Source organism: Schistocerca americana, chromosome 7 (genome assembly GCF_021461395.2).
Source record: "Schistocerca americana isolate TAMUIC-IGC-003095 chromosome 7, iqSchAmer2.1, whole genome shotgun sequence".
In the NCBI taxonomy this organism is placed as follows: domain Eukaryota; kingdom Metazoa; phylum Arthropoda; class Insecta; order Orthoptera; family Acrididae; genus Schistocerca; species Schistocerca americana.
In genome coordinates this window covers 532,433,071-532,457,620 of record NC_060125.1, presented here as the reverse complement: position 1 = coordinate 532,457,620, position 24,550 = coordinate 532,433,071, and the positions used below count along the sequence as shown (strand labels likewise).

Sequence of the window (24,550 nt, the reverse complement as noted above, 5' to 3'; positions counted from 1 at the left end):
AGAATAAATGCTGCAGTCTCTAATTCAACAGTGATGTACTTTAGGCCATTATAGTTCTCAGTGGCTCATCGAAGGTGGTGGTTTTTGGCCAGTACACCTCTTTTAAGAGAATCAACTGTAAACATTAATTACATTGATTGTTTGTTTGTTTTAAGGTTCATAGAGGTCGAGGAGATCCATGAGCCGAAGCTGATAGTGATAGTAGGAACTCTTGGACTGGTAGTCAATATTATTGGGTTGTTCCTGTTCCATGGTGAGTAAAAAAACTCTTGGACTCCATAATACAGTTAAATTTTCTGCTAACTAATTAAAGTGGAGTACTGTGACAATATGAAGTCTGTTATTGTATTACTGCAGCAATTTGTTGAAAACTAACAAGCAGGTGCCTTCAACAGCTTCATAAACTTTTGCCAGATAAAAAATTAAAATATCAGTTTTGCTGTGACTGTATTTATGTCCAAATTAATCCTTGTGAAAGATGTCACTGTATGCAGTATGATACTGAACAATGTACAAAATACCTGATGACACATACGCACATAGAAAGAAGAAAAAATAATTTCTCAGCTACGTTTAGATCATTTAAAAATTAGTCTTTTATTTTATGTTACTTTGAATGAGATGTTGATCTACTGCTTCACACCAGAAATGAGACAACAGTGAAAGCAGTGAGTTGAAAGCAGTAGCCAGAAATAGCAAATTATTGTATCAAATGAAGACACATGAGAAAACTGTAAAAACAATTGGGAGACATTATGGTTGGTGAGATTAACCTTCAGGAGAAATTACAAGTACTGTCAACACACACAGAAAAAACTACTATGTTTTGGAAATGCTAGTTCCTTGTCAGAGGGGAGGAAGGTACAGGCTTGGGGAATGTTTAAAAGACAGGTCACTCATCCTGTATTTAAAGGGAGTCGTGGGTTGTGAGGACAAAGGGAGATAAAGGTGAAAGGAAAGTGTTAGAAATAAGGCAATTAACGATGATACATTCGTAAACTTTGTACTGATTTCACTATACAGACGACAGGATGACACAATAATGACTAATAAGAGAAAGAGAAGTGAAATTAATAGTACAGTTTCAACTAGAAGAAAAGTTGGGGAGGGGGGAGATAGATAGATAGATATTGCATGTAGTATACAGATCTGAAAGTTGAGTAATTGTTCTTTCTTTTGCAGAACATGGACATGGACATGGTCATTCACATGGTGGACTCTCACGAAGTCATACCAGGTTGTCACAGCTAGTCTCAACTGATGATAATGAGAATGATGAGACATTTCAACCACCACAAGAAACATTTGACCCTTCAGAGAAAGGGCGACATCACCACGAAAAAAGATCATCGGCATCACAGATGAACATGCGTGGTGTTTTTCTTCATGTTCTTGCAGATGCTCTTGGCTCAGTGATTGTCATTGCATCAGCTTCTGTAAGTTCAATGTGTTTTAATTCTAAATTTTGACTTGTTTTTGTCAAGAGAGAGAAAAGTTGTATGACCTGGGCAGATGTTAAATGACCATAACTACTGTTACATATCATACTGGTCCAGTTATCAGTCATACCTCAGCTAAATAATTTCGTGATTGACAGTTGGTAATAGCATGAGTTGTATATTGTCTGGTGTTCATGCATTCAGCGCTTGGCATGCACAAAGCAAACTAAATATCATCTGTAAATAAAGATTTTTCAGTTAACTTCGTTTGTGGAGGGGATTAGTTGTGGATGCAGCAGCAGTAGTGATTATTAAGCATTAAGGATCTTTCACTGGCCTATTTGCAGCTGACTATGGGAAAAAGACATAAAAATCCTGTAAAATTATTTTATGTCTCAATTGCAAATTGACACAAATGATTACTAGTCTGTCAAAGTGGTCATCTTCCAATCTATAAATGAAGATAAAACATTAACAAACATAAATTTCAAATTATAATAGACATTGAAAATAATTTTTAAAAAAATGTAAAATTGTACTTGATTAATGAAGAGTTGTGAAAAGTCAACATTTTTTAAAGAATTGTCATAATCATAAAATAATGGTAATAGCTCTATACCGGACTTTTCATGGCATACCCTTGTATCCAGTATATTATAAATCCCACTCGGGGTCTACAGATTTGTTTCGGGGAAACAGGTGGGGGGGGGGGGGAGGGGGGGGGCAGCTGGCAGATGGGAATGGGAGTGACTAGAAAACTAATAATCTGTAGTATTAAAATTTAACTAAAATGCACTGCCTGACAAAAAAGAGAAGCACCCAGAAGGGGAAGAGAAAATGAAATGTAACTTCAAGGCCTGTGATGTTGTTTCAGTGATTACAAATTCTAGTCAAATTTACAAAGAACTCGGCAGTATGAGGTCTCCAATCAGTATAACATTCCATATTGTCTAGCCTGGACTCGTGCACTGATTTGACTACGAAAGGTGTTATAAAGCTGTTGTATCCTTTCTTGGGGCAAGCTGGCCCCAACTGTTGTAACTGGTCCGTGATATCCTAGATTCTTGTACTGGGAGAAAGGGACCTCTCCCAAGTTGCATGGGTATGCAGCATCTCTGTGTCTGTCACAGTGATCACCCAACATCTGGTGTTTACTTTAGGAGGCCCAGTAACAATAATAAATGTGAACAGTGCTAATACACTCCGATGGTCACTCTGCTTGTCACAGAAAAACAGTCTCCCTAATCATTTACATAACTGCTGATGGTGTGTACTTTTATGAAGTTACATTCACATCTGACCTTGCCTTCTAGGTATTAACCTTCTTTTTAAGCATTGTATTTTCTATACCACATCCTGAAAGTCTGCAGCTCGTGGTCTAGTGGCTAGCATTGCTGCCTCTGGATCACAGGGTCCCGGGTTCGATTACCGGCCGAGTTGGGGATTTTCTCTGTCTAGGGACTCAGTGTTTGTGATGTCCTCACCATTTCCTCCCTGCAGGCCCGGGGATTAGAATAGGCCCGAGGTGTTCCTGCCTGTCACCTTTCGGACTTTATGTGATGGTCCCCTGTAGGGTTTGTTCTCCATTTCTCAAAATTTTCCTGAAGAGGAAGCCAATTGAGGAAGGACGCCTCACATGGTGCATCATGTCCATCGTGCATTGAGATCTTTAGCCCACTTTCTTGTCATGGCATTGCAGGCCTGCACATCCTCCCATTTCCTGAGCGAGGAAAGTTTCCTGGGTGCGTTTGCCTTCACCCACTATGCAGTGTCGTTTTCTGCGCTGATGATGACCATGGACTTCTTTGCACTTCATATCCAGCATGGTAGCCAGTCCATTGTGGTGGGGCCGCCATGTACCCTGTCAGTTTTAGCCCCCTGACTACACAGGGATCGCTCTGCTGATGACTGCACCATTAACTCCCCATGTCTGCCAAGGAGTAGATGCCAGTCACCCTGGGGCATCGGGACTCCTGGCAATGACCATCCTGCCAGGTGGCCTTTGCTGCAGCCGGTGGTTGTAGTGGGTGGCATCAGGCCGAATGATGCGCGATGAAGGGTACCACATCATCACTTACCTGGTGATCAAACGCCAGCAGTCTCTAAGTATTCCAAGTCTCAGTACAATGCAAGGAAGTAAGATACTAAATTGTTCCCCTCCCTGGCCACACCGTGGGACAAATGTCAGGCTAAGGATCGCAGCGAACCTTGTTCACCCCAGTACCTCATATGTACGAGAACTGACGGGGACTGCTTTGTTTCCATGAAGCCTCAGTTTTTTGTAGAGCATTTAGAGGACAAGTTTGGGGAGGTGGAGGGCTTGTCCAAAATGCGGTCAAGGTCAGGCTTGATAAAAACGGCATCATCTGCCCAGTCACGGGCATTACTCGATTGTGACAAGCTGGGGGATGTTTCTGTTACCATCACGCCTCATAAGAGCTTAAATGTGATCCAGGGTGTTATATTCCACAAGGACCTTCTTTTGCAGTCTGACGACGAACTGCACGCCAACTTAGTGATTTTATTTTTTTTTTATTTATTTATTTATTGTTCCGTGGGACCACATTTAGGAGAAGTCTCCATGGTCATGGAACGAGTCAATACATGAAATTATAACACGATTGTAGAAACACATAAAATGAAACAAGTCGTTAGTTTAAATAAAGAAAATCAAGAATGTAACACTGGAATTTGCTTAATTTTTTATCTCTTCCAGGAGCTCCTCGACAGAATAGAAGGAGTGAGCCATGAGGAAACTCTTCAGTTTAGACTTAAAAGTGTTTGGGCTACTGCTAAGATTTTTGAGTTCTTGTGGTAGCTTATTGAAAATGGATGCAGCAGAATACTGCACTCCTTTCTGCACAAGAGTCAAGGAAGTGCATTCCACATGCAGATTTGATTTCTGCCTAGTATTAACTGAGTGAAAGCTGCTAACTCTTGGGAATAAGCTAATATTGCTAACAACAAACGACATTAAAGAAAATACATACTGTGAGGGCAATGTCAAAATTCCCAGACTATTGAATAGGGGTCGACAAGAGGTTTTCGAACTTACACCATACATAGCTCGAACAGCCCGTTTTTGAGCCAAAAATACCCTTTTTGAATCAGAAGAATTACCCCAAAAAATAATACCATATGACATAAGCGTATGAAAATATGCGAAGTATACTACTTTTCGTGTTGAAATGTCACTTACTTCAGATACTGTTCTAATGGTAAATAAAGCGGCATTTAGTTTCTGAACAAGATCCTGAACATGGGCTTTCCACAACAGCTTACTATCTATCCGTACGCCTAGGAACTTGAACTGTTCCGTCTCGCTTATAACATGCCCATTCTGCCTGATTAAAATGTCAGTTCTTGTTGAATTGTGGGTTAGAAACTGTAAAAACTGAGTCTTACTGTGATTTAGCATCAAATTATTTTCCACAAGCCACGAACTTACTTCATGAACTACATTATTTGATAATGTTTCAATATTACACACAAGATCCTTCACTACCAAGGTGGTGTCATCAGCAAACAGAAATATTTTTGAATCACCTGTAATACTAGAAGGCATATCATTTACATAAATAAGGAACAGCAGTGGCCCCAGCACCGACCCTTGGGGAACGCCCCATTTAACAGTGCCCCATTGGGACTGAACATCATTACCACTCTCAATATTGCGGAGGATTACCTTCTGCTTTCTGTTCTTAAAGTAGGAGGCGAACCAATTGTAAGCTACTCCCCTTACTCCATAATGTTCCAACTTCTGCAGTAATATTTTGTGGTCAACACAGTCAAAAGCCTTCGTTAAATCAAAGAAAACACCTAACGTTCTCAACCTTTTATTTAATCCGTCCAAAACCTCACAGAGAAAAGAGAATATAGCATTTTCAGTTGTTAAGCCATTTCTAAAACCAAACTGTACATTTGACAGCAAATTATGTGAATTTAAATGCTGCAGTAACCTTGTATATACAAGCCTCTCGATAACTTTAGCAAACACCGATGGCATAGAAATAGGTCTATAATTGTCAACATTATCCCTGTCTCCCTTTTTATAAAGTGGCTTCACTACCGAGTACTTTAATCGGTCAGGAAACCGACCACTGCTAAAGGAAAAGTTACAGATATGGCTAAGTACTGAGCTAATATACGTGGAACAATACTTCAGTATTCTGCTAGATACCCCGTCATATCCATGAGAGTTCTTGGTCTTTAGTGATTTAATTATTAACTCAATCTCCCTCTTGTCAGTATCATGGAGGAGCATTTCAGGTAACAGTCTCGGAACACTTTTTTCTAAGAGCGCTATATGATTCCCTGTTGGGACTAGGTTTCTATTTAGTTCACCTGCTATATTCAGAAAGTGATTATTAAGTACTGTACATATATGCGACTTATCAGCAACACGGACATCCCCACTACGCACTGATTCTATATCCTCGACCTGTCTCTGCAGACCAGCCACTTCCTTTACGACTGACCATATGGTTTTAATTTTATCCTGAGACTTAGCTATTCTATCTGCATACCACATACTTTTTGCCTTCCTAATAACTTTTTTAAGCACCTTACAATACTGTTTGTAATGGGCTGCTGCATTTAGATTTTGACTGTTTCTAACGTTTTGATATAATTGCCACTTTGTTCTACAAGATATTCTTATCCCTTTAGTCAGCCACCCAGGCTGCCTGTTTGTGCTAGTACCCTGTTTTAAACGTTCTAACGGAAAGCAACTTTCAAAGAGCACGAGAAAAGTCTTGAGGAAAGCATTATATTTATCGTCTACTGTATCAGCACTATAAACATCTTGCCAATCTTGTTCCTTGATAAGGTTTACAAAAGTCTGTACAGCAACTGGATCAGCTTTCCTAAAAAGTTGGTAACTATATTTAACATGTGTTGAAGCACAAAAATCTTTTAGACTTAAAATTTGTGCATCATGATCTGAAAGGCCATTCACCTTTTTGCTAACAGAATGCCCTTCTAATAATGACGAATGAACAAAAATATTGTCTATGGTTGTTCTACTGTTCCCTTGCACTCTCGTTGGAAAGAATACGGTTTGCATAAGATTATATGAATTAAGGAGGTCTACCAGCATCCTTTTCCTTGCACAATCACTTATACAATTAATATTGAAGTCACCACATATAACTAACTTTTTGTATTTCCTATAAAGTGAACCAAGAACCTCCTCTAGCTTTAGCAAAAATGTTGTGAAATCGGAGTCTGGGGATCTATAAATAACAACAGTAAGAAGTTTAGCTTCACTAAATTTAACCACACCTGCACAACATTCAAACACCTTTTCAGTGCAGTACTTTGAAACATCAATTGACTCAAATGGGATACCGTTTTTCACATACATGGCTACTCCCCCACACCGCAAAGAGCTCCTAGAAAAGCTGCCAGCCAACCTGTATCCTGGTAAAGGAAGCCTCTGAATTATCTCCTTATTTAAGAAGTGTTCAGATATACCAATAATTTCAGAGTCAACATCTATAAGCAGTTCACTAACTTTATCTCGAATACCTTGTATATTTTGATGAAATATACTAATTCCCTCATTAATCGGATACCCAAGCTTTGTAGAAAGTGGTTTCTTTGTTAGAGAGACTTCCCTTAAGCAGGAATACCTATCAGCTGACTTCAATCTAAAAAAGGTACAGCTCTAACACCCACAACTACCGGAATTTTCCCATGAGTGATCCCACCACCCCCACCTATGCTGTCACCTATAAGTTTTGCCAACCTCCCCTTCCCATACCTGTTGAGGTGCAGGCCATGTCTAGTGAAACCCGTCCTACTGATAGACTCCACCGACACCACTGAAATGTGACTCATGCCTTCTGTCATCAGCGCACCCCCAAGTCTCATGTTATTACGCCTGACGGCTATATTAAGATGAGGCCGATCGTGACGCTGAAACAGTTCCACGAAATGCACATTCGTGTTGCCAGTCTGAGTGGCTATCTTTTCCAGGTCACCATCTATGTCATACTTCCCATCCCTATCAATACTATTACCAGCCCCACCCACAATCACTACCTGATCCTCTTTAGTAAAATCCCTACATAACCCCCCTATGTTAAAAGTCACCTGAGCCAATCCTGCATTAGGCTTCACAATGCTTGTGACCTGGTACTCACTCCCCAAAACTTCCTGCAACTGCTGGCCTACACCTCTCATCAGCTACTGAAGCATCTTTTTCTTCTGTGGGTTGCAGGGGTCCCGACCCCTGGGGAGGTGGGTGGGTTATTTGTATGGCTGTGTGCGCCGCCTTATAGGCGGGTGGCCTTGAGCGGGACTTAGCCGCTGGGCGAGGCAGCAGGCAGCCGCGAGCTCTAGTATTACTTAGCTCGCGGCGGGCTAAAATCAAGTTTATCAGCGGAAGTGACGTAATGATAAGACGCTCGTGAATTGAGCGCTCGGCGCTCTTCCTGTTTCTGCATCAGTCGACTGCAGGCAGCAGCACGCAGCACACAGCCATGCCGTACCGTCGTAGGAGATATACTAGGAGGAGCAGAATGCCAGTTTATAAAACTGTTTTTAGTTTTGACGAGACACCAAGCCCTGTGTCTCAACAGGAGATACTATCTGGTCCAATAACATTTGTTGGCTGTAAAATTACTTTCTCTTGTACCACAAATGAAGTTGTTCCAGGTAATTCGTGGATGACAGTTGCTTTGGTGAGAGGAAGTGAGAAGCCTTTACAAGGATTGGAAGCTTACTACGACAGAGATATTATCTGTTACAAAACATTTTCTATTGGTGTTGTTGGAAGCAGAGATTATGGTACTGCTATTGTAACAACAGGAGGAGTTCATTTCATCCGGTGCATCCATCGGGGTCCGAGGGATAATCATGTTGCCACTGGTGCCTTCATCTTGGCCTTATAGGGTGACACATTACCTGAGAAGGTCAAGATGATGGTCTACCGCTGTGATGTCTAGCCATATATCCATCCCCCAATGTGGTGCCTTAAGTGCTGGAAGTTCGGCCATATGTCTTCCCGCTGTACTTCCAGCATCACATGTCAAGATTGTGGATGTCCTCCCATCCCAATACTCAATGTGCCCCGCCTCCCATCTGTGTCAACTGCGGAGAGCATCATTCCCCTTGCTCACCAGACTGCAGGATTTTACAGCGAGAAAGGAAAATCATGGAATACAAGACTGTGGACCGACTGATCTACACTGAGGCCAAGAGGAAATTTGATTACCTATGTCCTGTGGCTATGACCACTTTTTACACTGCCGCTATGAGAACAGTTGTAGCCCCATCAGTTCCATGAGTTCCAGTCGGCTCTCAGAATCGGAAGACTACACCTGCCCCCTTGAGGGTGGGCAGCATTTCCCTGCCTGTTTCTCCTGCACCACCTACCTCAGGAGCACTGTCCCCCAGCCATTGGATACACCAGTTCCCACTTGTAAGCTGGAGAAGCGTAAGTCTTCTTCAGCTCCTCTCGCTAGGAAGAGGTCCGTTGGTCACTCCCTTTCCAGGTTTCTGTTAGTGGGCAAGATAACATCCGCCAGTGGCTGAAGTGCCCAAAAGAAGCTAGTCATAGGGCTTCACAATCGTCCTCAGTCCAGGAGAATGAATCAGTGGAGCCCTCCCAGCCAGAGAAACCCAAGGATCAGTGAGAGAAATCCAAAAAAAAGGCACCCCAAGACCAAGGGAATTGCTGTAGTACCCACACCACTGCTGCCTACAAGGTCTGCGTCTGAGGATGAGGTGAAGATTCTGGTGTCTGCTGAGGACCTAGACCTGGCCAGACCCTCAGAGACAACGGATGTAGGGCCGGCCGAAGTGGCCGTGCGGTTAAAGGCGCTGCAGTCTGGAACCGCAAGACCGCTACGGTCGCAGGTTCGAATCCTGCCTTGGGCATGGATGTTTGTGAAGTCCTTAGGTTAGTTAGGTTTAACTAGTTCTAAGTTCTAGGGGACTAATGACCTCAGCAGTTGAGTCCCATAGTGCTCAGAGCCATTTGAACCATTTGAACAACGGATGTAGCCTGTTCAGGAAATAAGTTGGTGGTAGCAGGTGACACTGAGGCATTGACTACCTCATTGAGTGCTTCAGGCCTTCCCAGCCTCACGATAACATCATCCTCCAGTGGAATTGCGGTGGCTTTTTCCACCATCTGGCTGAGCTATGGCAACTGTTAAGCTTTACACCTGCATTCTGCATTGCTCTCCAGGAAACTAGGTTCCCAGCAATGCGGACCTCTACCCTTTGCAGCTAAAAGATATTACAAGAATCATAGTGAATATAATAGTGTGTCAGTTGGACTTTGCATTTATGTCCTGAACTCAGTATGTAGTGAACCTGTGCCCATTCAAACTTCTCTTGAAGCTGTGGCTTTCATGGTATGGACAACTTGGAAATAACTGTGTGCAACGTGTATCTCCCTCAAGATGGTGCGATACCCCTGAACTTGTTGGTTGCACTGATTGATCAGGTCCCTAAACCTTTCCTACTTTTGGGAGATTTTAATGCCCATAACCCCTTGTGGGGTAGCACCATGCTTACTGGCCATGGCAGAGTTACCAAAAATCTACTGTCCCAACTCGACCTCTGCCTCTTAAATACTGGGGCTGGCACATGTATCAGTGTGGCTCATGGTAGTTACTTGGCCATTGATTTATCACTTTGCAGTCCAGGACTTCTCCCATCTATCCACTGGAGAGCACACGACAACCTGTGTGGTAGTGACCACTTCTTCATGTTCCTGTCAGTCATCTGGCGTCATGCCCACAGACGCCTACCCAGATGGGCTTTAAACAAGGCAGACTGGGTAGCCTTCACCTCTACTGTCACCATTGAATCTCCCCCATGTGGTGCCATCAATGTTGTGATTGATCAGGTCACTACAACGATAATTTAGGCGGTGGAAAATGCGATCCCTCGTTCTTTAGAGTGCCCCCAGTGAAAGACAATCCCTTGGTGGTCTCCGGAAGTCACTGAGGCAATTAATGAGCATCTGCAAGCTCTACAGTGACATAAGCAGCACCCTTCCCTAGAACACCTTGCCCGCATTCACGTGCTTATAAAACGACGGAAACAGGCGTGTTGGGAGAGGTACATGTTGACCATTGGGTGCCATACGACACCTTCCTAAGTCTGGATGAGGATCAGATGTCTTTTTGGGTGCCAGACCCCAACAGGTGTTCCTGGCATTAACATCAATGGCGTGCTCTCTACTGACGCAAACACAGTTGCCGAGCACTATGCTCGAGCCTCTGCGTCGGAGAACAACCCCCCAGCCTTTTGCACCCTCAAACGGCAGATGGAAAGCGAAGTCCCCTTATTCACTACATGCCACAGTTAACTCTATAACCCTCCATTTACAGAGTGGGAGATCCTCGGTGCCCTTGCACATTGCCTCGACACAGCTACTGGGCCGGATCGGATCCACAGTCAGATGATTAAACATCTCTTGTCTGATTACAAGCGATATCTCCTCGTTATCTTCAACTGGATCCGGTGCGATGGCATCTTTCCATCACAGTGGTGGGAGAGCACCATCATTCCGGTGGTAAAACCCGGTAAAAATCCACTTGATGTGGATAGCTATTGGCCCTTCAGCCTCACCAATGTTCTTTGTAAGCTGCTGGGACGGATGGTGTCGGTGGTTGGGTTGGGCCCTGGAGTCACGTGGCCTACTGGCTCCATGTCAGGCCGGCTTCCGCCAGGTTCACTCTACCACTGATAATTTTGTTTACCTCGAGTCTACCATCGGAACAGCCTTTTCCAGATGCCAACATCTGGTTGCCGTCTTTTCTGACTTATGTAAAGCATACGACATGACCTGGTGACGACATATCCTTGCCATATTGTATGAGTGGGGTCTCTGCGGCCTGCTCCCGATTTTTATCCAAAATTTCCTGTTGCCCCGTACATTCCATGTCCAAGTTGGTGCTTCCCATGGTCCCCTCCCCCCCTCCCCCCCACCCTCCCCTTATTCAGCAATGGTGTTCCACAGGCTAGTGCATTGAGTGTATCTCTATTTTTTGAGTGGCCTTCAACGGCCTAGCAGCAGGTGTAGGGCCGTCGGTCTCCCCTTCTCTCTGTATGCAGATGAATTCTGCATTTTGTGTTGCTCCTCCGGTACTGGTATCACTGAGCGGCACCTGCAGGGAGCCATTCACAAGGCGCAGTCATGGGCTCTAGCTCACAGCTTCCAGTGTTCAGCCACGAAGTCGTGTGCCGTGCACTTCTGTCAACGTTGTACTGATCATCCGGAACCTGAACTTTATCTTAATGACAATCCACTCACTGTAGTGGAGACGTATTGATTCTTAGGACTTGTTTTCAATTTCCGATTGATTTGGCTACCTCACCTTCATCTGGTTAAGCGGTACTGCTGGCAGCACATCAATGCGCTCCGCTGCCTGAGCAACACCAACTGGGGTGCAGATTGCTCTAAGCTGCTTCAGCTCTACAAAGCCCCTTTTCAATCCTGCCTTCACTATGGGAGTCTGGTCTATGGTTGTGTGGCGCTGTCAGCATTGCGTTTCCTTGACCCAGTGAAGAGTTTTTAGCAAACAGAACACAGCATGTTGTTATCAATGGAGAGACGTCTACAGACGTTAAAGTAACCTCTGGTGTGCCTCAGGGGAGTGTTATGGGACCATTGCTTTTCACAATATATATAAATGATCTAGTAGATAGTGTCGGAAGTTCCATGCGGCTTTTCACGGATGATGCTGTAGTATACAGAGAAGTTGCAGCATTAGAAAATTGTAGTGAAATGCAGGAAGATCTGCAGCGGATAGGCACTTGGTGCAGGGAGTGGCAACTGACCCTTAACATAGACAAATGTAATGTATTGAGAATACATAGAAAGAAGGATCCTTTATTGTATGATTATATGATAGCGGAACAAACACTGGTAGCAGTTACTTCTGTAAAATATCTGGGAGTATGCGTGCGGAACGATTTGAAGTGGAATGATCATATAAAATTAATTGTTGGTAAGGCGGGTACCAGGTTGAGATTCATTGGGAGAGTCCTTAGAAAATGTAGTCCATCAACAAAGGAAGTGGCTTACAAAACACTCGTTCGACCTATACTTGAGTATTGCTCAACAGTGTGGGATCCGTACCAGATCGGGTTGACGGAGGAGATAGAGAAGATCCAAAGAAGAGCGGCGCGTTTTGTCACAGGGTTATTTGGTAACTGTGATAGCATTACGGAGATGTTTAGCAAACTCAAGTGGCAGACACTGGAAGGGAGGCGCTCTGCATCGCGGTGTAGCTTGCTCGCCAGGTTTCGAGAGGGTGCGTTTCTGGATGAGGTATCGAATATATTGCTTCCCCTTACTAATACTTCCCGAGGAGACCACGAATGTAAAATTAGAGAGATTTGAGCCAGCACGGAGGCTTCCAGACAGTCGTTCTTCCCGCGAACCATACACGACTGGAACAGGAAAGGGGGGTAATGACAGTGGGACGTAAAGTGCCCTCCACCACACACCGTTGGGTGGATTGCGGAGTATAAATGTAGATGTAGATGTTAGACTAGTGACGGAAGCTTTTAGGATGAGTCCGGTGATAAAGCACCTCCATTGCTGATTTGATGTGCATGACTGCTCACCACTTATGTTACACACAATCATAGTTCTCCTGAGCATTAGAATTACCATCTCCTTTTTCCACCCATGGCAGTTCATCTCCCACATTGGCAGCCCAGGTCAGGGCTCACGATTGCGATTCGCGTGCTATCCCTTCTCTCCGAACTGGAGTCCTTCCCTTTACTACCTCTACTTGAGGTCCATTCATGGTGTACACCTTGGCCAAAGCTTACTCTGGATCTTTTGCATCGTCCTAAGGAATCTGTTAACCCCACTGTTCTCTGCTGTCACTTCCTCTTGATTCTTGATGTGTTCTGGGGCTCTGAAGTTGTATACACCGATGGCTTGATGGTTGATGGTAATGTTGGCTTTGCCTATGTCCCCAGAGGCCATATTGAACAGCATTCCTTGCCCACTGGCTGCAGTGTTTTCACTGCAGAGATTGTGGCTATATCTCATGCAGTTGAGTACATCTGTTCCTGTTCTGGTGAGGCATTTTTTCTCTGTTCCAACTCCCTGAGCAGCTTTCAAGCTATTGACCAGTGCTACCCTCACCATCCTTTGGTAGCGAACATCAAGGAGTCCATCTCTAATCATTCAATGGTGTTTGTGTGGACCATAGGACACCTCGGAATCCCAGGCAGCAAACTTGCTGATAGGCTGGCCAAACAGGCTACGCCCAAACCGCTCCTGGCGATGGGCATCTCTGAAGCTGACCTGCGTTCTGTCTTATGCTGCAAGGGTTTTTGGCTTTGGGAGACAGAATAGCATAACAGTGTGCACAACAAACTGCATGTCATTAAGGAGACTGTGAATGTGTGGAAGTCTTCTGTGTGGGCTTCTCGCAGGGAATCAGTTGTCCTTTGTCAGCTGCACGTTGGCCGTACATGGCTCACACATGGTTACCTCCTCCATCGTGAGGACTCACCTAAGTGTTGCTGTGGCCCCCAAATGACAGTCGTCCACCTGTTGCTGGACTGCTCACTTTTAGCCCCTCTGCGGTGGACTTCTAACTTCAGAGCACCCTCCCTTTGGTGTTGGACGACAGTGCCTCAACAGCACCTTTAGTTTTACATTTTATTTGTGAGGGTGGGTTTTATTGTTTGATTTGAGTTTTAGCACATGTCCTTTGTCCCTCTGTGTCCTCCACCTGAGGGCTTTTAGGGTGGAGGTTTTAGTGTGTTGCAGAGTGGCTGGCTTCTTTTTTTTTTCTCATGACCAGCCAGCCATGGTAATCTGCTTTCTTGTTTTTAATCTCCTCTCCCTGCTTCTTGCATATCTCTGTGGTTATCTAGTCCTGTTTTGTCCATCGTAGTGTTTGTTGTCCTTCAACCGTTCTTCTGGTTCTTCCTCTCTCGTGTTATTGTGCCATACGTCTTCTTTGTTATCTTCTTTCCCTTGGGTAATTGTTCTACTGGGAACAAGGGACTGATGACCTCACAGTTTGGTCCCTTTCCTCCCCTCCTAAACCAACCAATCAGCCAACAAACATCCTAACATTAATTTAGAAGTGATAAGCTGTTTGGACAAACACTACATTTTCCTGTGTACCCATTGTTCTGTACAACACAGTGTGTTTAGTAATATGTCAGATATCACTGAATCCTGTTGCACATCCGGTACAGAGCTATTTTCTGCATTTGACTGACTTATTTTACAAAAATTGTTGATGTTTCACAAATGAACTATGATTTTTGAAAATTTTTGAAAAAAATAAAAAATATCCTGTCTGTTATTTACTCAAGTGTATACTTTCCAATATTGTTCATTGATACAAGTATCATCATTAATAAATCAAAACTAGTAATCATTTGTGCAAATTGAAACTGATACTGAAAAAATAGTAACAGTGGCAAGTGGCTTCTCCATTTCTGGTTGATGCACTTTTTCCGCTCTGCAGAGATTTCACTCGCGCCCCCCCCCCCCCCCCCCCCACCCCCCCACCCCAGATGGCAACCAGTCACCTGTCATTGCAAAACCTATTATACAGAAGAGGATTGTATGTATACCTTCAAGCATACTACACAGCAAGCTCTTTATCAAGCATACAACACACCAAGCTCTTGAAGCCCAGGAAACGATTATGGTTTGGTGGCATCTGGGATTTACCTTTTAGGCACTCTCAAATGTTAATAAGCTACTTTAATCAAAATATAATATATAGTACTGTTAAAGATTAAATTAACAATAGCTGTACAGTGTATCACAAGAACACTGACAATGCTTGGTCCATTGTTACGGACAGCAAAGTGATTATTTTTGAAGGGAGAACTCAAGTCTGGAAGTTCATTGTTTGGACAGTGCACAGTATCATAGGTTGTCAGTAGTTGCACCTCTGTTTCGTAGGGTTATGTTTGGTGACATAATTAATTAAGCACCACATTATTTATAAATATATAGTTGATATCAGTGTCACTTTGATGCAGTCTGTGTATTGCGGGGAAGTGTTTCAATCTGTTTATTGGCAGGTACTATAGTACCTACCAAGCCAAACTATGGTCTCGATCAGCCAGCAAGAGGAAGAGTACGAAGGAGAGAGTAAAGGTAACTATTCGCCTCAGAGTTGGTGGGCTTTATCTTGTTTATGTGCCTGTTGATGACTCAGTCTCAACTTAAGGTGAGTGATTACCTTTACACCTGCCATTAAATGGAGTATTGTCATACACTGAAGGTGTGTGAAGAGTTAAAAATATATCAGCAGCTTTGTTACACAATATACTCCTTGACACTTTGACAGCATTTATTCACAGGTGATGTGTGTACATTCATGTCTCCTCTAAATTTTTGAGTTCCAGTGCTTCATTTTATGTAATTTATTGCAGTATACTGTTTGGCAGCTACATGTTTCATTGAAGCTCACAGATATATACTGGAAATTCTGTAAACTGAAAATGTAAAGTAATTTTTCTAGGAATGTGGTTGCTTGCTTTGGAGTCAAGTTCTTCTGACAAAAACTGTGAACTTTAGTAGACTTAATATTAAGTTGTTCATAGAACCAGTGAAATGGTTATTGTGAGCATTTTGTTTTTGTAGGCAGTTATTCTAGTCCCACTGTCCACTTGGATAACTGTGTGCATTAGCAGACCACTTCCAGATGACAGGTTCAGGCATAGGGCTATACTCTGCCGCTATCACCCAATAGAGTAACATGTTGACCCTTTGAAGATGTGGGATAAAGGCCAGTAAAAAAAATGATAATCTAGTTGTCCCATTAACATTAGCATATACGAGGTTTGTCTGGAAAATACGTATAAAAGTTGAATAATAACTTTATTTTACAATTATTCAGGTATTACAATATGGTCTCCTTCAAAGTACTCGCCCTGAGATGTGATAAACTTCTGCCAACGCCATTTCCACTGTTGATAACATTGCTGAAAGTCTTCAGTTGTGATGTTGTTCAGTTGCCGTGTCATTTCCGCCTTGGTGGCTTCCGCATCTCCCAAGTGCCGCCCCTGAAGCACCATTTTGCATCTCGGGAACATGAAGTAGTCACATGGGGCTAAATCGGGTGAATAAGGCGGGTGGTCTGTCACTGGATTGAGCTTCGGGCCAAAAACTCGCGCACGACGAGCGACGTATGAGTAGGCGCATTGTCGTGATGAAGGATCCACCTGCCCCCTTTTGCCAACTCTGGTCGAACTCGGGCCACACGAGCTCTGAGGCGTGTCAGAACTACAACGTAAAAATTTCCGTTCACTCTCTGGCTGGGAGGGACAAATTCCTTGTGAATAATGCCCCTAGAATCAAAGAAAACAATAATATTGTCTTCACATTGGACTTTGATTTTCACGACTTTTTTGTTCTCGGTTCTCCTGCTAGTTCCCATTCCTTGCTTTGAGATTTGAGCTCCACATCGAATTCGTAAAACCAGGACTCGTCTCCAGTGATGACTCGGTTGAGAAAGTCCCCTCGTTCCTCTGCTTCCAACCAATCCTCACAGCACTCAACCCTTTTTGCTTTCTGTTCTGGTGTCAAGAGCTTCGGTACGATTTTCGCACACAATTTCTTCATTTAAAGTTTCTGTGTCAGGATTTCGTGAATGATTGTTTTGGGTATTGACAGCTCGTCAGCAATCATTCTGACTGTCAATCTACGGTCTTTAAGAACACAAGCCCGAATTTGTTCAACATTTGCATCGGAACCGATGTCGACGGGCGTCCTGGGCGAGGGTCATCGTTCACATCTTCTCAGCCATCCCGGAACATTTTTAACCACTTGTTCACGGTTGGTGCCTTCAGAGAATTGTCTCCATAAACCTGTTTCAAACACTCAAACATCTCACGGCCATTCTTGCCTAGGTTTGCAAGAAACTTGATGTTGACGCGCTGTTCCTCAATCCGAGAGAGCTCCATGCCGACGGCAGGTGAGAAAGGGTAACTGTCTACAAGCTGCCGCACACTCCCACCTTCACGCAGAGTGCTCTGACTCGAACTGAGGGTTGATAAGATTGATTACAGCAGTAGTCCCACGTGGTGGTGACTGCAACTTGTAACATAAAGACATTATTCGACTTTTATACGTATTTTCCGGACAAACCTCGTATTTACACCCTCCAATAATTCACATGCATCGGTTGAAGAAACTTTTATGTTTTGTATTCACATCCCACTTAGCTTAGTGAAATTCAGTGTTGATCTGAGCTTAATGACTTTCGGTTATCACTTGCCATATTTGCACTGCAGGATAGCAACAAACATTGTTTTGAATTGGAATATGTCTAGAGCAGTTAATATCAGGAAGTCAGTTTCTGCTCTTGCCAGAACTACAGATAACATAAAGGAATACTTGGTGTTTATCTGGAAAATTACTGGTGTAATGCCACTGTCTCACTGATATTTAAACTATTCTGTACATAGAATTCATGCTATTAGATGTAATGCCGTCTTTATTTGTATTCATATTAATTTCAATTGGTTTTTTAACTGTTAACTGCACAAACTTGTGTATTAGCACACTTCAAGCAGTGTCTAGCTGAGCTATTATAGGATTAGTCTTGCATGGCAGAAAATTACACTGCTGAGCCTAAACATTATGACCACCCACTTAATAGCTTGTTTGCCCTTCTTGGGAATGAAATACATCTCTGGTTCTGCATGTCTGGGATCCAACTGCTTGTAGGTAGGATTGTGGAAATATGTGCCGTTAGGTGTCTATGCACAAGTCATGTAGTTCATGAAAATGATGAGCCGCAAATTTGCATATGTGGCGATGGTTCCTGGTAGTGACCCAGATGGCTTCCATGGAATTTACATCAGGCAAATTTGGTCACTGAGACATGAACATGAGTTCACTATAATGCTCTTCAAACCACTGTAGCACGGTTCTTTCTGTGAGACACAGACATTTATACTGCTGAAAGATGACATTGGTGTCAGGATGACATCAGGAATGCAGGAAGGGATGAAGGTGGTTCGCAGCTTGTGAGCATGTCTTTGATTATTACTACAGGCCCCATGCAAGTGCAGGAGAATGTCTCCCATAGTATAATACTGCTCACACTAGCCTGTGTCCATGGCATGTGGCACATTTCAACCCACCGTTCGCCTTGATGACGGTGTTTGTGGCCGAAATGTGATTCCCTGAATAAATGACACATTTCCACTGATGGGCGCTTGAATCCCAGTGGTCTCATTGCCCAATACAATCGTAGCTGATGGTGATGTTGGTTCAACATATGAACACATAGGGATGGTTTGCTGCAAAGCTCCATATTCAACAATGTATGATGAGCGGTGTGTTCTGAAACACTTGGGCATGCACTGGCATTGTGCTCTTTCAGCAGAGATGCCACAGATCACCATTTCTCGTACTTTACAGAGCAGGCAAGCCTCCGAACTCATGTTCTGTGGAGAGTTGTGGGTGTCCAACCATTTAGCGCCTAGTGGTAGTTCCGCTATTCTCCTACATCTTTCTGTAGATGCTCACAAAAATAGCATGTGAACATTCAATCAGCTTCACTCTTCTTGAGATACTCGTTCTCAGGCAGTGTGTAATAATAATCTGTCCTTTGTCAGAGTCACTTAGCTCAATGGATTTCCCCATTTGCAGCCCGTATCTTCACTAGGCAGATCCCCTATCCATGTCTGCTGCAATTGCATACTTTCGTTACTGCGTCAAGTGCCCGCAAAGCCACAAGGTGGCATCCAATGCTGCGTTGGCAGTGGTCATAGTTTTTTGGCTCATAAGTGTATACAAAAGTCAAAGATATTAAAAACTGTATTTTCTGAGTGTTAAATTAATTAGTCTATATACATTGAAGAGCCAAAGAAACTGGGCTGCCTAATATCGTTTCGGGTCCCCGCGACCATGGAGAAGTGCTGCAACAGGACATGACATGGACTCAACTAACCTTTGACACCATGAATTCTGCAGGGCTGTCCATAAACCTGTAAGAGTGCAAGGGGGTGGAGATCTCTTTTGAACAACACATTTCAAGGCATCCCAGATGTGCTTAATAATGTAGATGTCTGGAGAGGCTGGAGGCAATTGGAAGTGTTTAAACTCAGAAGAGTGTTCCTGGAGTGACTCTAGCAGTTCCGGAAGTTTGGAGTGTCGCATTGTCTTGCTGGGATTGCCCAAGTCCGTCAGAATGCACAATGGACATGAACAGATGCAGGAGATCAGACAGGATGCTTTCGTTTGTGTCACCTGTCAGTTGTATCTAGACATATCAGGGCTCCCACATCATTCAAACTGCACATGCGCCACTCCATTACAGAGCCTCCACCAGCTTGAACAGTCCCTTGGTGACATGCAGTGTCCATGGATTCATGAGGTTGTCTCCATACCTATACGCATCCATCCACTTGATACAATTTGAAACGAGACTTGTCTGGCCAGGCAACGTGTTTCTAGTCATCAACAGTCAAATGTCAGTGTTGATAGGCCTAGGCAAGGCGTAAAGCTTTGTGTTGTGCAGTCATCAGCCATCAGGGGTACATGTTGGGCCTTCAGCTCCGAAAGCCGATATCAATCATATTTCATTGAATGGTTCGCACACTGACAGTTGTTGAAGGCTCAGCATTGAAATCCGCAGCAATTTGCAGAAGGGTTGCACTTTGGTCACGTTGAATGATTCTCTTCAGTTGTCATTGGCCCTGTTCTTGTAAGATCATTTTCCGGCTGCAGCGATGTTGGAGATTCCTGATATTCATGGTACACTCATGAAATGGTTGTCTGGGAAAATTCCCACTTCATGGCTACCTCAGAGATGCTGTGTCCCATTGCTTGTGTGCTGACTATAACACTACATTCACACACATTTAAATCTTGATTACCTAGCATTTTAGCAGCAGTAACTGAGCTAACAACTGTGGCAGACACTTGTTGTCTTATAGAGGTGTCGCTGACTGCAGTGCTGTATTCTGCTTGTTTATGTATCTCTGTATTAGAATACACATGCCTATACCAGTTTCTTTGGCGCTTCAGTGTATTAAAGTGCATGGTAGGTAAGTAACGTGGTCCCTTTCTATGCCATTGCCACCTTATTTACATACCTCGTAGGTATTGGTAACCAGTTAATAGTATATGCTCCGAATATTAAATTGTTACTGATTTTCTGTTTTTCTGCAGGTTGTTTACCTGACATCCTGGAGTTACAAATTTTATTTGGATCCGGCACTTAGTTTACTTCTGGTGGTACTAATCCTGCGATCAGTGTGGCCTCTTCTCCAGGAATCTGCTCTGATTTTACTGCAGACAGTGCCAACACACATCCAGGTGGATGCTATCCAACGAAGACTACTTGATAAGGTGGATGGTGTACTTGCGGTTCATGAGTTCCATGTTTGGCAACTTGCTGGTGATCGCATAATTGCTTCAGCACATATCAGGTAGGATTTTGCCTTCATTACGTGATGCACATTAACCCAGTTCCAAATAATTTGGAAGTACATGAAGAACTCGGAGGAGGAGTATGAATATACAGTACAAATGATAGGTGACAGAATGTTTGTGTATCATTATTGAGCAGTCGTTAGTGAAATGCAGGTTTGCACATCTGGAAAATGACCTCAGGTGTTTGTTAAAATTCCCACGCTTATCCTATCTTTCACTCCCCTCCCCACTATCCCCCTCCTCAGCCCCCCATCATCTGCCACAAAAATTTCGTGCACGCTTATATACCTAGAGCGCCTGAAAAATGACTTACATTGATTCTATAATTAGTTTTGCATGTCCTCTGGTGTTGTTGTACAGGTGGGGTAAGTAGTTCATATAAGTGACACTATTGAAAGATATTTGGATTAATATAATGACATTACTCACATTTCATGTTGCATGTACTTCAGTAAAGACTTGTGTTGCAGGTGTAGAAATCTTTCAGAATATATGAAGATAGCTGAAAAAGTGAAGGAATTCTTTCATAATGAAGGCATCCATTCAACAACTATTCAGCCAGAATTTATAGAAATCAATGATGTAAGTTAACTTTTATATTGAGTAATTTTCATGGTGAACCGTAAGCTAACCTATGTTAAAACACACACACACACTCACACTCTATTGTCTCTGACCATTGTGGCCAGTCTAAGCTGCCAGAGACAGTGGTCATTTGTGTGCTAGTTGTTTTGAGAATGTGTGCATCTTTTCTACTTCAAAAGGAGGCCTTTTGGTGAAAAGCTAAAATGTATAGCAGTCTTTTCATTGTCTCTGTTTGCAACTCATTGTCTCCTCTACATTGTGAGGAGTAAAGTATCTGTTTCATAATATTGTTGAGACATAAGGAAAGTGCACAGAGCAAGGTCTACTGATTATACTGAGCATGAAAGGCAATTAAACTTCAGGTCTGATTCTTGCAACTGCTGCATTAGCGTATAGTGCCAGTTTTCATTCCTTCTTCCTCTGTGTACTACAAAAGTTCAGCACACATTTCAACATATCGCTGATCCAATTCAGAACTCAGGTATTGGGGCACCTGTAATTCAGATTCAGTATGTAATAGAACCATGTTTCCAACTCTTAAAAATTATTTTCTCGAAAATGAGCATTCAGAGTTTGAACTTCAAAAATCAAAATATCTGACAGGAACAACATTAGCAGCTGTGTATCCTGGGTAGTGGTGGCATATCATATTCCATGCTTCATTGGGCCACCACAATTGAATTCCACAGATTACAAATTGCCTCAGGCATGATGCATGTAAGGAGCTTTAGTGTAAATTTAGATTACAAGTCTCAAGGTTTAAAACAAAGCTTTTCATTGAAGTACTTAAAGGAAAGGGTCAAAGGTGATACATTGATACATTTTTTAGTGTGTTAGTCAATTAGAAAGATCTTAATGTTCCTGTCCGAAACCGAGCAAGGGTCAAATCGTGGACAATTAAATACAACAGGGAGATACTGAACCTAGCACTAGCTTTGAAAATATGAAACATGTACGTGAAAGCACTGCTGTTAAGGCGGCGGCGGGGGTGGTGGTGGTGGTGGTGGTGGTGGTGGTGGTGGTGGTGGTGGTGATAAGTACAGCTATAGAATATCTTGCTTAAAAATTACTATTAAGGAGAAGCTTTCTCAGCAAGTACAATAGATTATGATCCTGTGCTTGAGTTCATTCCCTCCTCCCCTCAATTCCATTTCCTCCTCCCCTCCTCTCGCTGTGTCTGTTTCCTCCTATGCTCCTCACACACCTCTCGCCATGTCCATTTACTTCTCCCCTCCTCTTGCTCCTCTTTCCATGTCTGTCTGCCCCCCTCACCACACCTGACTGCCGCAGTCCCCCCCCCTCGCCGTGTCCTGGTCCGCATCCCCTTCCCCGTCTATCGCAGTCCCGGCCCCATCCCCTCTTCTCTCCTCCCCTCACAGTGTCATGGCGCCATCCCCTCCCCTCTCCTCCCCTCACAGTGTCCTGGTCACCATCCCCTCCCCTCTCCTCCCCTCGCAGTGTCCTGGTCACCATCCCCTCCCCTCTCCTCCCCTCGCAGTGTCCTAATCCGCATCCCCTCCGCCTCTCCTCCCCTCGCAGTGACCAGGTCCCCTCCCCTCCCACTCTCTCTCTCTCTCTCTCTCTCTCTCTCTCTCTCTCTCTCTCTCTCTCTCGTCCGCCCCCCCCCCCTCTCTCTCTCTCGTCCGCCCCCCCCCTCTCTCTCTCTCTCTCTCTCTCGTCCGCGCCCCCCCCCCCCTCTCTCTCTCTCTCTCTCTCTCTCTCTCTCTCTCTCTCTCTCTCTCTCTCTCTCTCGTCCGCGCCCCTCTCTCTCTCTCTCTCTCTCTCTCTCTCTCTCTCGTCCGCGCCCCCCCCCCCTCTCTCTCTCTCTCTCTCTCTCTCTCTCTCTCTCGTCCGCGCCACCCCCCCTCTCTCTCTCTCTCTCTCTCTCTCTCTCTCTCTCTCGTCCGCGCCCCCCCCCCTCTCTCTCTCTCTCTCTCTCTCTCTCTCTCTCGTCCGCGCCCCCCCCCTCTCTCTCTCTCTCTCTCTCTCGTCCGCGCCCCCCCTCTCTCTCTCTCTCGTCCGTGCCCCCCCCCCCCTCTCTCTGTCTCTCGTCCGCGCCCCCCCCCCCCTCTCTCTCTCTTTCTCGTCCGCCCCCCTCTCATGATTTTTATTCCTTTATACTTTTGGATATGTTTGAGTTTGGGGGACTTCACCACTATTTCGTTATGATTAGCTAATGTATTTAGCTTGAAAGTTTTTTGTACCTTTATCTTTTGATTTTATGTATTGGTTTGAGGGTTTTATTTATTTAGTAAAATTTTTAAATAAAGTTAATAGAAGTGTTAAACTTCTACTTTTTTGTTTTCAAAACATATACTTTTGCTAAGCTAATTATCTTATTTTGATTTTATTCCTTAATTAGATAATCTTATGCATTTGAAACATGTACATGAATTAAGAAGTATGTGAAGTAAATAGTTATTAGGATTTGTCCTGTTATGATGTATGGTCCTTCATCTGGTCATTTACCAGTTCATATTAGTATACATACAACTACTACCGCAATTCAAAATAAAATCTTAGTAATAGGGTAGAATTGAGTATCTGGAAATGATGTTTTGCTATAAAATGGTAGGATTATTAAGATTGTAATTGATTGAAATAATGCGGTAAGACCTCATAATTTATTAGGAATTGATCGTAGAATTGCGTAAGTGAATAGGAACTACCATTTTGGTTGAATGTGGATTGGTGTTACTTGCGGGTTAGTGGGTACAGAGTTATCTGGGTCTCCTAGAAGGTAATGATTAATTAATTAATAATGATGTTATTAATACAAATGTGATGGAATCATTGAATGTGCAATACGTGTGGAATGTAACTTTTTGATATCCCCATGTAATCTTAAGGGATTGTTGGATCCTATTTGGTGTAGGAAGAATAAATGTATTGTGACCGTAGCTGCAATAATAAATGGTAACACAAAATTGAATGTGAAAAACTCGTTTAAGGTTGCATTATCAACAACAAACCCTCATCATACCCATTGAACCTAATCTGTTCCTAACTATGGAATTGCTAATAGTAGGTTAGTAATTACAGTTGCACCTCAGAATGATATTTAACCTTACGGTAAAACATTCCTAAATGCATTAGGAATAGAATTGCTGTTCCA

At 43.4% G+C, this 24,550-nt stretch overlaps 1 protein-coding gene across 5 annotated transcripts in view; it reads left to right on the top strand.

The window, feature by feature from the left end:
- Positions 1–24,550, top strand: part of LOC124621757 (zinc transporter 1) — a 262,842-nt gene that overhangs the window by 199,507 nt on the left and 38,785 nt on the right. For all 5 annotated transcript variants that reach the window (XM_047147169.1, XM_047147165.1, XM_047147166.1 and 2 more), the window contains 4 exons: positions 156–253; positions 1,183–1,436; positions 20,587–20,846; positions 21,321–21,432. In XM_047147169.1, coding sequence (XP_047003125.1) covers positions 156–253; positions 1,183–1,436; positions 20,587–20,846; positions 21,321–21,432 — 724 coding nt within the window. The remainder of the gene's footprint in view (positions 1–155; positions 254–1,182; positions 1,437–20,586; positions 20,847–21,320; positions 21,433–24,550) is intronic.